The sequence below is a fragment of the Hyperoodon ampullatus genome (genome assembly GCF_949752795.1).
Source record: "Hyperoodon ampullatus genome assembly, chromosome: 3".
Lineage (NCBI taxonomy): Eukaryota > Metazoa > Chordata > Mammalia > Artiodactyla > Ziphiidae > Hyperoodon > Hyperoodon ampullatus.
The window spans coordinates 94582346-94595152 of NC_136916.1; the positions used below are offsets into that span (position 1 = coordinate 94582346).

The 12807-nt window shown below is 44.8% G+C and overlaps 1 protein-coding gene across 3 annotated transcripts in view; it reads right to left on the minus strand.

The window, feature by feature from the left end:
* The window catches only part of CAPN3 (calpain 3), a gene marked incomplete at both ends in the record, with an annotated part of 47691 nt that extends 41826 nt beyond the window's left edge, over positions 1 to 5865 (minus strand). For all 3 annotated transcript variants that reach the window (XM_079700809.1, XM_079700807.1, XM_079700808.1), the window contains one exon: positions 5557 to 5865. In XM_079700809.1, coding sequence (XP_079556935.1) covers positions 5557 to 5865 — 309 coding nt within the window. The remainder of the gene's footprint in view (positions 1 to 5556) is intronic.
* Positions 5866 to 12807: the final 6942 nt, after the last annotated feature.

Genomic DNA, 12807 nt, shown 5'->3' on the forward strand with positions numbered 1-12807 from the left:
GTTGGGGACATTTTATTTATTTATTTATTTATTTGCCCTCAGCCTGTTTGCTTCATTTTTTTTAACATGTTTACTCTTCTTTTTTTTTTCTTTAATTTTATTTTTGGCTGTGTTGAGTCTTTGCTGCTGTGCGTGGGCTTTCTCTAGTAGCGGCAAGCGGGGGCTACTCTTTGTTGCTGTGTGCGGGCTTCTCATTGCGGTGGCTTCTCTTGTTGTGGAGCATGGGCTCTAGGCATGCGGGCTTCAGTAGTTGTGGCACACAGCCTCAGTAGTTGTGGCCCAAGGGCTCTAGAGCGCAGGCTCAGTAGTTGTGGCACACAGGCTTAGTTGCTCTGCGGCATGTGGGATCTTCCCAGACCAGGGCTTAAACCCGTGTCCCCTGCGTTGGCAGGCAGATTCTTAACCACTGCGCCACCAGGGAAGTCTTCATCAGGGACATTTTAAACAGAGAAAAAATGTGGCACCAGACTATGAAAACGATACTTGGTTATAGTCTGAGAGCTGAAACTAAAAGGCAAAGGGTAACCTTGTCTGACTTCAGCTGGGAACGTGCATGGAGGGAGACTCAAAGTTTTCACTGCCCTGTACATGTCAGCAAATGACCGAAGAGGCACCATGGATATTGATTTTGGGGTTACAAATAAATTTCAGTGAGTAGGTGAATTCACAAATACAGAATCCACAAGTCCTGAGAATCAACTGTACGTGGATCATAGCATTGACAACTCCAGGGTTGGAAAAATCACACCTATGGGGTAGAGTTGAGAAGTTTTATGACTATTTGATCTGAAGCAGCTAAAGGAAGGATGCCATTATTCACAAATAAGGAGAATTACTATATAGAGGAAATCAGCTGACTCAATTTCACTGTCTGCTGGATCAGGGCCAGATATAATGTGCTAAAATTGTGGCCGGAAGAGTTCTGGCTAAAAATAAGGGTGAACTTTCAGACTGAGAAAGGTACTAACTATAGGTTAATAAAGGAGATGGGGGCATCGTTTTCCCTTCAAAACCTTTAACATCAGGAAAGAAGTCCATCTACCTGGAGTGGCAAAAAGTAGTAGTTCCCAAACATTTTTCAAGCCTATGATTTATAAGGAGTTTTTTTATAGCAGCTTTGATACTGCTTTATAATATATACTCTCTATTCCTGGTGCTCTTGGCGGGTATAATACACTCCTAAAAGTTCTGATGGTGATTATTTAAACCTGAAGTTTGGATGAAAATGTCAGAAGTTTGGATGAAAATGTCAGCAAGTGTCAGCTTCTCTTAAGCAGTATGCTTCCCAGGTGTTAGCTGAGGGCTCATGGTTCCTTGGAGATCCTGAATCCCCACATCATAGCCTCTGAGAGGTCAGACCCTCCTCCCTCCCACCACAGTTCGCCGGGTTCTGGGCAGCTTGCTTCTTTATGCTTCTCTCTTTCCCAACTCCTGTGGTTTCCACATTCTGACTTTCCGGTGTGCTGGCCCAGTTCGGCCTGTGTAAATCAAGACACTAACTTCCGCCCTTTACTGAGAAAAGTTATATACTTGCCTCCGGCGTTTCACAAGTTCATTGGTAAAGAGGTCTTTGAGGGTCAGGTCAAGGGGAGGGATGACCCTCGCCTGTGTGGCCTCCTGCCCCGTTGCTTCCCTCGCCCCCCTTTGGTTTCCATTCTAGCTCTCCTTCCTCTTGTAAGTAAATCACCATTTTTTTTTCCTTTTTTTTCCCCTAGAAAACAACCATGTCCAGCCCCCTTCCTATAACTACAAGAATCTTCCTACTTTTTCCTTTTGTGTTTTCCTCTTGAAGAGAAAAGCTGACGATTCAGCCACGCTAAGGATTCACATATAAACACGTCTGGATAAATATGTATAAAATATCAAAGATAATTTTGTAGTGGTAACAAGACCTAACCTGAAGAATGTAGTGATTTATTTTATTTTTTAATTTTTGTCTGGTGTAACAGCTTGGGACAAGGGAGAAGTTAGCTCTGCCTGGATGCTGGGGACTTGGGAAGGGGTAGGAGACCAGGTCAGACAGAGAGCAGCAAAGCCCAACTGGTGGGGTTGGATTCAGGCTGCTAGGCAGCAGAGGAGAAAGAAATGGTTTGGGAAGAGGAGTAGGAAGGGGATGGCAGGACTGTGAGTTAAGGGGGAAAGGGGTCTTATTTGTCTATTCTCAAGGTACTTTTCCCCCCTCATATTTTAACATCCCTGAAATTGTGATGCATCTTACATTAGAAAGCCTCCTCCAATTGCATTCAGCTGGGTGGTGGTCGTGACCTTTCGTGGATACCCTCTGGTAAGATCTTAGTACCAGCATCAAAATCTTCTAGACTTGTTGAAAGATGGTTCATGATAAATTACAACTTGGGAAACTTACCTAAACTCTAGCCTTAAAAAGAGTGTAAATCAAGAGATTTCCAGGTATGGAAACTATAGGAAATAAAGTCACCTGTTCAGAATAGAAAGGGACTGCTCTCTGTCTGGGAAAGAGGTTTCCTCAGGTCTAGGTGTTGGCAGAGGGAGCTAGCTGACCCAAGGAGTGCAGGAGAGCGGGGCTGAGAGCCAGGTTAGACCAACAGGGCAAAGCACAGTTGGATATGGGGTTGTAACAGTAATAACAGGTAAGAGGGAAGGCATACACCAGAGGAATGTGGGTAAAGTTGGGACCCAGCTGCGAACTGGCAAAGGGTCAGGCTCTGAAAAGATGGAGCGATGGGGACAGGACCTGAGGGGAAGAGGCAGTTAGGCAGCCTATGGCTGGAGGCCCAGCCATTGCCGGCAAATTATAAAGCACTGAATCTGGAGATAAAGGAAAGATGGTAAATTCCCCCAACCCCCAAGAACCAGTGGAAACAAAGCTGAGCAGAAAGAGGCTCAGGGAAAATGCAGAATCCCATCTATCAGCCCCAGTAGCTTAGAGGGCAGAGGAGGAAGGGAAAACAGATTTCCTAGGGAAAGAGCTGATGGGATAAATTGGGGGTGGCTGTCCATCAATGATGCGGTTTTGACCTCAACTCAGCTGTGAATGGGAGGCCCAAATAGGTTATAACCTCCCCTGGCAGAGCCAAGAGACACTGAGGCTGTATCCATCAAGTGCAGTTTAACCTGAAGTCTGACTTAACCTGGTTCCCAAATAGGTGGACTCCTGCTTCTCTGGGGTCCAGGTTAGGGTGGGGCTGGAATGAGATGGAATTTCCTGAAAGGTGACTCTGCCTAGAACCAGAGACAGGGGAGGCTCAGGAACACGTTGCCAGTCTCTGTTGTTGGCGGCCTTAGTGAGCTGAGCTGACTCAGAGGGTTAGCACCGTACAGAATCTTCTATGCAGAATCCTTGCACAGAATCCTTGTGCCCTGCACCACAAGAGGATGTGAGTCAACTTGCCTATGGAGGGGCCCTCGCCTGGAAGGGCAGAGGCACCAAGAAGGGAGATGCTGCCTCCCAAGGGAGAATTCCGTCGTGGGCTTCTGGGTCTCCGTGGAGTGATCTGGGGGCCCCGCATTCCCAAGGGAAGGAGGGTACCAGATGCACAAGGCCTTGCAGCTGGCCCCTCGTGTCCCATCCCTCCAAAAGCAAAAGGGATCGAGGTTGCCCCTGATTTTAAGAGTGATTGCAGGAGAGTGTGGAGAAATAACCTGGAATGCCCAAGGCAAAGGCAGATGGGGAAAATGGGAGCATTTGCTCACCGCCTTATTCCAGAGGTTGTCATAGCCGATAACTGAGTGAGCAGCCAAGTTCCCTGACCCAGTGTGATTCCCCCTTTATGTGGTCACCTTCACACTCGAATGATGCACTCACATTTCACAATCAAACACACATTTTGTATTTGATGGGGATGACTGGAATGGCCCAAAAGGACAGGCAGTTTCCTGCCCACAAGGGGATGGTTCATACGCATATCCTCATGTTTGGTTGGACCGATTCACTTAGGTCAGGCACGAAATACTCAAACACATTGCTTTGAGTAGTATCTTGATTGGTCTAAAGGCTGTGTATGAGAAGACTTAGAACAACAGAGCAGCTGAATGTGTAGGGGTCCAGGAGAGAGGGTGACGGAGAGATGGACAGGGAGGCCGGGGCTGGCTGGAGAAGGGCCTATAGCCCAGGTAAGGAGTTTGGACTTATCTGAAAACATGGGAGGAGGGGAGAACAGTGTCATTGAAGATATTTCATCAGAGATGCGACGCGTCCCAGTTCCCTCACAGTAGGGCAGTGACTGGGTTGGAGAATGAAGTTCTTTCCAGTCCTCCCTTCCAAACTGAGGGCCCTCAGGACAGTCACGGGCCTGAGCATAGAGCCGGCAGGCAAGGAAAGGTGCCCTTGTGGAACACACAGGGTGAGGCCAGGGTTGTTGGATATTTAACCTGGATATTTCATCTCAGGTTAAAAGGAAACACATAGCTTGGGACTTCCCTGGCAGTCCAGTGGTTAGGACTCCACGCTTTCACTGCCGAGGGTCCGGGTCCAATCCCTGGTCAGGGAACTAAGATCCCACAAGCCGCATTGTGGCCAAAACAAAACAAAAGAAACACACGGCTCATGAATAGCACTGGGCCTCAGTTTAACCTGATGAAGCTCATGAATAGCACTGGGGCCCAGATGAAATGGTTCCTCTCCCTGGTCTGGGTTAGCTCTCCTTGCCTTCTGAAGCACCCTGAACATTGTCTCCTGAAACTCATCAGTCTTGTTCAAAGCCTCTCTTGCCTTCAGGACTCTAGGCTCCAGGAGAGCAGGAAGTTTTGTTTTCCTTATTTACGCTGTCTCCTCAGTTGCTTGCCTGGTTTCTGGCTCTAGAAGATGTTCAATAAAGATTTCTTGAATTAAGGACAAGAGTCATGCCGGAGGTGTGATCAGAGCAGGGAGCCAGGGGAATGTGACTTTCCTCCTGGTAGACCACTGTCAATGGAAGCCAGAGGCTGGAAGAGTCACTAAAAGAAACAGGGTTTTAATCCAGGCTGTCATGCGTGCCCTGGATGTACTTCACTCTGGTGTGCCTTTATATCCTCACTTGTGAGGTGAGGTAGATGGACTCAAATGATTGCTAGGGATTCTCCTTCTAATCCTAACATTTTGGCATTAAAAAGTAGTCTTTGCTGCCACTCTCCTCTTTCCAGGGCTCTTTCCATTTCAGAAAGACATGGCTACTGGCAAACTTAAAAGAACACCATGATTTTAGCCCTTCAGTGAGAAAGTGAAGGAATCTTATAAAGATGCAAGATACTTAAACAGGAGGGTAGATCTGGACTACTCTCCAGGTCGGAATTTTGGAATTTGTTTGGAAATTCCAGTTTGGAATTTGTTCTGGGAAAGGAATATTTACTTTTATAGGGTGAATTAAAACTGACTTCCAATTGCTTTCATAAAAAGCAAGATTTTTTTGAGAGAGAGAGAGCAGAGAGCAGAGAGTGAGAATCAGCCCTGCCTCACCTGAGGACAGAGCCCTGCAGGGCTACTGCCAGGATCCTTCGCCCAGTGCCCCATGCACCACAGAGCTGTGCTGTGGGGAGGTGCCGAGTGGGAGGACTTCTCTGAGGGAGAAAAACCCAAGCTGCAACCACTCGGCTACTCACCGGAGGTCTCTTCCAGATGAACTGGATGGGGAACTTCTGGCTATAAAAGAGAGAGGTCTCATCCGGTGGGAACTCAGGATCCACATAAAGAACCTTCTTTTCTAGACATTTCTTGTGAAGCTGCTCAAATGTCTTCTCTTTCACCCCGATAATGGGAAAATTTCGGCTGATGATGGCTGAGTAGATGCCACTTGGGTTTCCGCCGCCGGCCTCGGTGCCCTTGCCCTGGGCTGCCTGGGGGATTGGCCCTGGAGACCTGGGCTCAGCCCCTGTCCGTGGGGCCACAGACGCGCTGAGGACGGTCAGCATGACAGGCAACTTTGGAAGGAACAGGTTTTTAAAGACAACAAGATTCAGCTACCTTTAAGGAAAGGAAGCAACTGCAAAGAGGAAGTTATAGTGATTCTGTCATTGGAGAGAAAAATGTCCACATCCACTTCAAAGTTTAAAGCCCATCAGAAGGTCGTCCAGCTTGTGTTCACATTAAAAACTGAGCTGTGATCCAGAAGCCATCCAGTTTTCCTGAGGAAGGAGTAAGGATTTCTGTAGCAGTTTTTACTTAGGGGGCTCCTACCAGCAGCATACATGCCAGAGGGAGAGAAAGAAAGTGAGGGTTGTGTTTCAGTGGCCCGAAGAAGCCTGAGCCAGGAAAACCAAAAATAGACATGAAGAAAGATCATGAGTATGAGAGCAAGAGAGAAACTAGCAGTGCAGCTCGACTGCATGCTCGAGAGAGAAGGACCTGGCCAGGGATGTTCCTGTGTTGCCATTAAGTTCTGGTGTTGTCAGGAAATGAAAGGGGAATATTTGAGTAAATTGAACACTGAAACTTAGCAAAGAATGGCAGATACATTATTGAATTGGCAGTTATCCAGACTACCAAACTATTAGCCACCAAATTAATGGAAAACAATACTGAAAAAAGCTTGCAAGGGTGAATGTGAGATACTGAATTCTAGGAGAATGTTCTAGGCATTTTTGAGAACATGATTTTTACTTTTTAAAATTCTAGGATATCGGAATATTATTCAACTGGATTTGGCATCTCTTCTAGAATGTTCTGATGTCAGCGTTCAGTGAAACTGTCTGGGTGGAAAATGCCACTCAGCAGAGTCCTCAGTTGAGAAAAGCCCTGTCTCTTCTTGCCCACTTGACCTAGCTATCCCTTGTCTCTCCCCACCCCCAAGATAAACACTGGGACCAAATCTTCTACAAAAAGTGCACCTGAGTACAGATTATTCAGGCGTGCCACATTAGGCATCTGAGTCAGAAGTTGGAATTGGATACTGAGCCAGGTTGGCCGTCAAGTCCTGGCATGTCGTACCCAAACAGTTGGCTTCAGGGCTCTTAGATGAGACCACAAGTGGCTCTGGGGAAGGAAGTTGCCTGCCTGGTCTCTGCCTTGTCTTCTACTCACGGTAGCTGCTACCCAGGCTGTCAGGAGATGGCCACTTTCCAAGTGTGGCTGAGTGAAGGCTAGTCCCAGACTGCAGCTCTGCCTGTTCCCATGTGCCCATCTCATCAGCCCAAGGCTAGAGGCTATGAGAGAAGGTAGGAAGTGACAGCTGAAATAGGGAGTCCTGCCAGCCTCGTGATCCCTGAGGTTGCAGCTTTGAGGAGCCCTGTGTCTGGAGTTGCAGCTTGTAGGAACCATCACCTTATTCCCCCATCCCTCTAAGGAAATGCCCAAGGATCTTTATTACTACTCTTGGAGAGGCAGAATAGAGAAGGGCAGCATCTGAAGCTGACTGCCTAGGTTCAAAGTCTAGGCCTGCTGCTCATTGGCTGTGCCTGTGTAGCTTTAGGTGAGTTACTTCTTCCTTTCTTCCTATGTCTCAGTTTTCTCACCTATAAAATGGGTATAATGATAGTCATTCTGTTACTGAGTTGTAAAAACTAAACAAATTGTGTAATTTAAAATAGTGGCAGGATTCTCTTAAGTACATAATAAATGTTAGAGATGAACTGAAGTTAATATTATTTTTGGGTTATATCAGGTTGAATGACAGTTACTCATCGGCACAAATCAGCTTTCACTTTATGAGCATTTATTGACCATCTTCCATGTGAACAGTGCATCTGCCCAGGACCATGTAGTCACAGAGTCTCCAATCAGAGGCGTGCCTATCTGCCTGCACTAAAAGAGCCTCTAAAAAGACTGACTTCCACCCTCAAACTCACTAATGGAATGGAAAGCAAAGGGGGGCAGTTTCCTTCTCCCACCATAATATGTGCCATCATATGTTTGAGTCCCAGCACTATACCACCTTGAAATTCACAGGACCGACCCACATTTTATTGTTTCTCTTTATTGAGCTTCCTGTTTGCCCACAGGACTGTAAGCTCTGTGAAGGTGGGAACTGGGTCCCCACTGCACCGTAAGGGTTAAGCACATAGAAGGTTCTTAATAAATATGTGTTGTATATCTGTTGAATGACATTTCCCTACGTGAGAGGAAATTTCTTCCACTTCTTATTGCTTTGCCAATGCAATCAAAGTATCTTGGCTGATCTGGCCCCGGGGGAGGAGCCGTCTCTGGCCCCCCACACAGCTGACCTTCTTTTCCTCAGCTGTCTAAGCTAGCTCCATCCTTGGTAATGAAGATGGGTGTGTGATGGAGATCAGCCTCTTGTCCTAGCACAATGGGAATACTGTATCAAACACACAGAGTGCAAGGTGCTATTCATTTTGCTCTACCAAATGTGAATAAAACCCCCTCTCAGATTAGCAGGTCCAAACTCAAGGTTTATTCAGCTGCACAGCTGTAGAAACTCATGCTATCAGCGAGAAATCCAATCTGAGCCCACAAACAAAGGCAGATGATGAGCATGTAAACAGCTGCACGTTTTCAATTCCCAGAGCCTCTTCAAGGATAAAGAACTCATTTTTATAACATATTTCAGCTAAGGTCATGCAATATCTGCAGCTGGAATGGCTTCTGTTGCACCAACAAGGCAGTTAATGATTGAGTATCACTGTCTTCCACCAACATTTCTTTGATTCAACACTGTTGGAATTAATGCATTCGCTTATAATTAGAACACCTACCATTTATTAAGTGCCTACTGTGAGTTAGCCACTTCACATAGTTGTAAAAACTTTCTTTTTTTTTTTGGCCACACTGCGCAGCATGTGGGATCTTTAGTTCCCCAACCAGGGATCAAACCCGTGCCCCCTGCATTGAAAGTGCGGAGTTTTAACCACTGGACCACCAGGAAAGTCCCCTAAAAACTTTTAATTTTAAACATACAAAAGCATTGCAAAGATAGCACAGATTTCCCAAATACCCTTCAACAGCCTCCCTTAAAATGTTTACACCTTACATAACCATAGTACAATGATCGAAAGTCAGAAATGAATGTTGGTAAGATACCACTAACTGAACTACAAGACATATTTTGATTTCTTCAGTGTTTCTGCTGGTGCTTTTTTCCCCCCTCTGTTACAGAATTTGATCTGCACTGCATTTAATTGTCATATCTCCTTAGTGTCCTCCAATCTCTGACAGTTCCACAGTCTTTGTCTCTCTTGAACTTGGCACTTTTGAAGAGTACTTGTCAGATATGTTGTAGAATGTCCCTAACTTGAGTTTGTCTGATGTCTTTCACATGATTAGACTGAGATTATGGTTTGGGGGATGAATATCACAGAGGTTATGCACCCTTCTCATCAAATCAGATCTGGGGGTACATGACATTGATGTATTTTATTACTGGTGATATCAACCTTGAGTACTTGGCTAAGGTGGTGTCTACCAGGTTTCTCCAAAGTAAAGTTACTATTTTTTTCCTTTCCATACACATGGAATACTTTTAATCTGTACACAACCCTGCAGGTTTGATTAATCCCATTTTACAGCTGAGAAAACTTGAGATATCTGCTCTATTTTTACAGTTAAGTCATGGGAAACTCACAGAATTTTAGAGATTATCTCTTTTCTTGAACAAAAGAGGAAACCAAAGCCTAGAGAGATTAAATGACATGGTCAAGGTCATTCTGCCAGTTCACTACAGAACCAAACTAGACCCCAGGTCTCCTGATATCCAGTGAAGGAATAAATGCATGACTAAGACTCCAGTGATGTGCATTAGGCATAAGATCTCTGGATCCTTGCATATAAATAGTCAGGGCTTCCCTTCCCCTAGCTCTGATGGGAGTGGAATCTAACACCATCAGCCGTGTTGAAAACAACAGTCAAGAAGCAGCTGTCTGACTCTGGCTGGCCTTGCTGTGGCACTGCAGTCTTTAGCTGGTCATAAGACAGGCAGATCTGATATCAGATGCCAATGTCTCCTTTATTTCTGCTAGAATGTGAGTTATATGGCCCCCATTGTCTGCGGTTAATATGGTAATCTGTTTCCAGTGGAGTTGCTGATGGCTTTCTATCCCCTGGACTGAGAAGTTATTTTAGTCTAGAGTGCCACTCCCCGCCCCCAACCCCTGGAATTATGCTGGGCATTCAGAGGGTTTGGTAGATGGAAATCTTTTTTTTTTTTTTTTTTTTTTTTTTTTGCAGTACGCGGACCTCTCACTGTTGTGGCCTCTCCCATTGCAGAGCACAGGCTCTGGACACGCAGGCTCAGCGGCCATGGCTCACAGGCCCAGCCACTCTGCGGCATGTGGGATCTTCCCGGACCGGGGCACGAACCCGTGTCCCCTGCATTGGCAGGTGGACTCTCAACCACTCCGCCATCAGGGAAGCCCAGGTAGATGGAAATCTTAAAAGCAGAGTGGAATGCTTGATATTGTCATAGGAGTTCCATTACTAAGAAGGCTTTTAGGTAAGATGGTCAGTTATGAGCTAAAACCCATTACACTCCAAATATTTATGTGTTTTGACTGTGTTTCTGCTGCCTATCACTATGATACACTGATACTGAAAAGGATGTGAAAAGGTGAAGGAATTCTGTACGCAGACCAAACTCCAGAACTGTGGTCTTCCCTACGGCTACAACAATCTGATAGGCCGGTATTAGTTAACCAGGACGTAAGACTCAGCACAACTTTAAGGCAAATTCACGGTGACGAGCTGTGCTTTCCACTCTAGGGAGCCTTTAGGAGAATGGCCCAATCTGGAACTTGCCCTGGTCATGTTGATGTGTGGGACCAGGACCCTAGAATTCACTTAGTTCTGAAAGTGAGTGGTACCCCAGAACATAAATAGTCCTATAGTACATTTAAATGAAAACAGCTGGGACTTCCCTGGTGGTCCAGTGGCTAAGAGTCCGTGCTCCCAGTGCAGGGGACCCGGGTTTGATCCCTGGTCAGGGAACTAGATCCCGCATGCTGCAACTAAGACCCGGTGCAGCCAAGTAAATAAATAAATATTAAAAAAAAATAAAAAAAGAAACTAGGCCTCTAGGGCAGGGAATGTCTTGGTACCTGGTCAAACTGCAATCTACATCCTGGGATCACTTCTGTCAGGAACTGACCACCCCAGGTCCACTATAGCCAGGATGCGCAGGATGATTTAGACCTGGGAAAAGAAGGAAGGTGACAAAACTGGCCTTCCAAATGCATGAAGGACTTTCCCTGACCACTATACAGGGCATCTGCCCTAAATAAATGCCTGCCATAAACATGTATTCCATTCTATTTCTTAGTGTGAATACCCTCCTGAAAGCTCCATGGTCAGCTCCTGCAGTCAGACAGGACCTCTGTGGGGAAGCACATATAGAAGCACGTACAGCGCTGCCATAGTGTGGGTGGTGTGAGGTCAGGGGCTGCTGGCCTAGTGCTCCAAGGGTGGTATTTGTGTTCCCTGAAGTAGGGGGCTTGGCTTGGCCCGGCATTTCTCTGGTGAAGAACAGCTGATCTGATGATTCTGAAGAGGTCTGCTGCATCAGAAATTAAGGTGTTTTCTTGTACTGGAGTTCATTCTTTTTATTTTTATTAGAAAAGTTTTTAATTGAAGTATAGTTGATTTACAATGTTGTGTTAGTTTCAGGTGTACAGCAAAGTGATTCAGATATACATATACTTTTCCAGATTCTTTCCCATTATAGGTTTTTACAAGATATTCAATATAGTTCCCTGTGCTATACAGTAGGCGCTTGTTGTTTATCTATTTTATATATAGTAATGTGTATCTGTTAATCCCAGACCCCTAATTTACCTCTCCCCCCCTTCCCCCTTTGGTAACCATAAGTTTGTTTTCCATGTCTGTAAGTCTGTTTCTGTTTTGTAAATAAATTCATTTGTATCATTTTTTTTTAGATTCCACATATAAGCGATGTCATATGATATTTGTCTTTCTCAGTATGACTTACTTCACTTAGTAAGATAATCTCTAGGTCCATACATTTGCTGCAAGTGGCATTATTTCATTCTTTTAAAAATTTATTTACTTATAAATATTTATTTTGGCTGTGCCAGGTCTTACTTGAGGCATGCAGGATCTTTGTCACAGCATGTGCACTCTTTAGTTGCAGCATGAATGTGTGATCTAGTTCACCGACCAGGAATCGAACCCAGGCCCCCTGCATTGGGAGCATGGAGTCTTACCCACTGGACCACCAGGGAAGTCCCATTATTTCATTCTTTTTATGGCTCAGTAATATTCCATTGTATGTGTATACCACATCTTTTACCCATTCATCTGTTGATTGACACTTAGGTTACTTCCATGTCTTGGCTATTGTGAATAGTGCTGCTATGAACATAGGGGTGCATGTATCTTTTTGAATTACAGTCTTCTCCGGATATATGCCCAGGAGTGGGATTGCAAGATCATATGGTAATTCCATTTTTAGTTTTTTAAAGAAACCTCCATACTGTTCTCCATAGTGGCTTGGAGTTCATTCTTAACTCCGTTTGTTTCATCCTATTTTACATGCTACAGCTTATAAGCCTTTACAACAATAGAAACCAAACATTTTAAAGCTATTAGATACTAGGAAGATATGGCCCAGCATCTTTGTTTTTAAAACTTTTTGCTTTGAAACAGTTTAAAACTTACAGGAAAGTTGAACATATAGTGTAAGAAACTCCTGTATACCCTTCATGCAGATTCTTCAGTTATAACATTTTAATACATTTTGCCAATTTTCTCTCTCTGTCTCTGTCTCTTTTTCTCATACATACATAAATTATTGTCTGAGCCATTTGAGAGTAAGTCAGAGCTATGCTACTTTAATACTTCTGTATGTATTTCCTAAAAATAAGGAAATTCTTCTATGTAATCATAGTATAATTCTCAAAATTAGGAAAATTACCATGTAATCAAAAGATCCTATTCAAGTTTTGCCAACT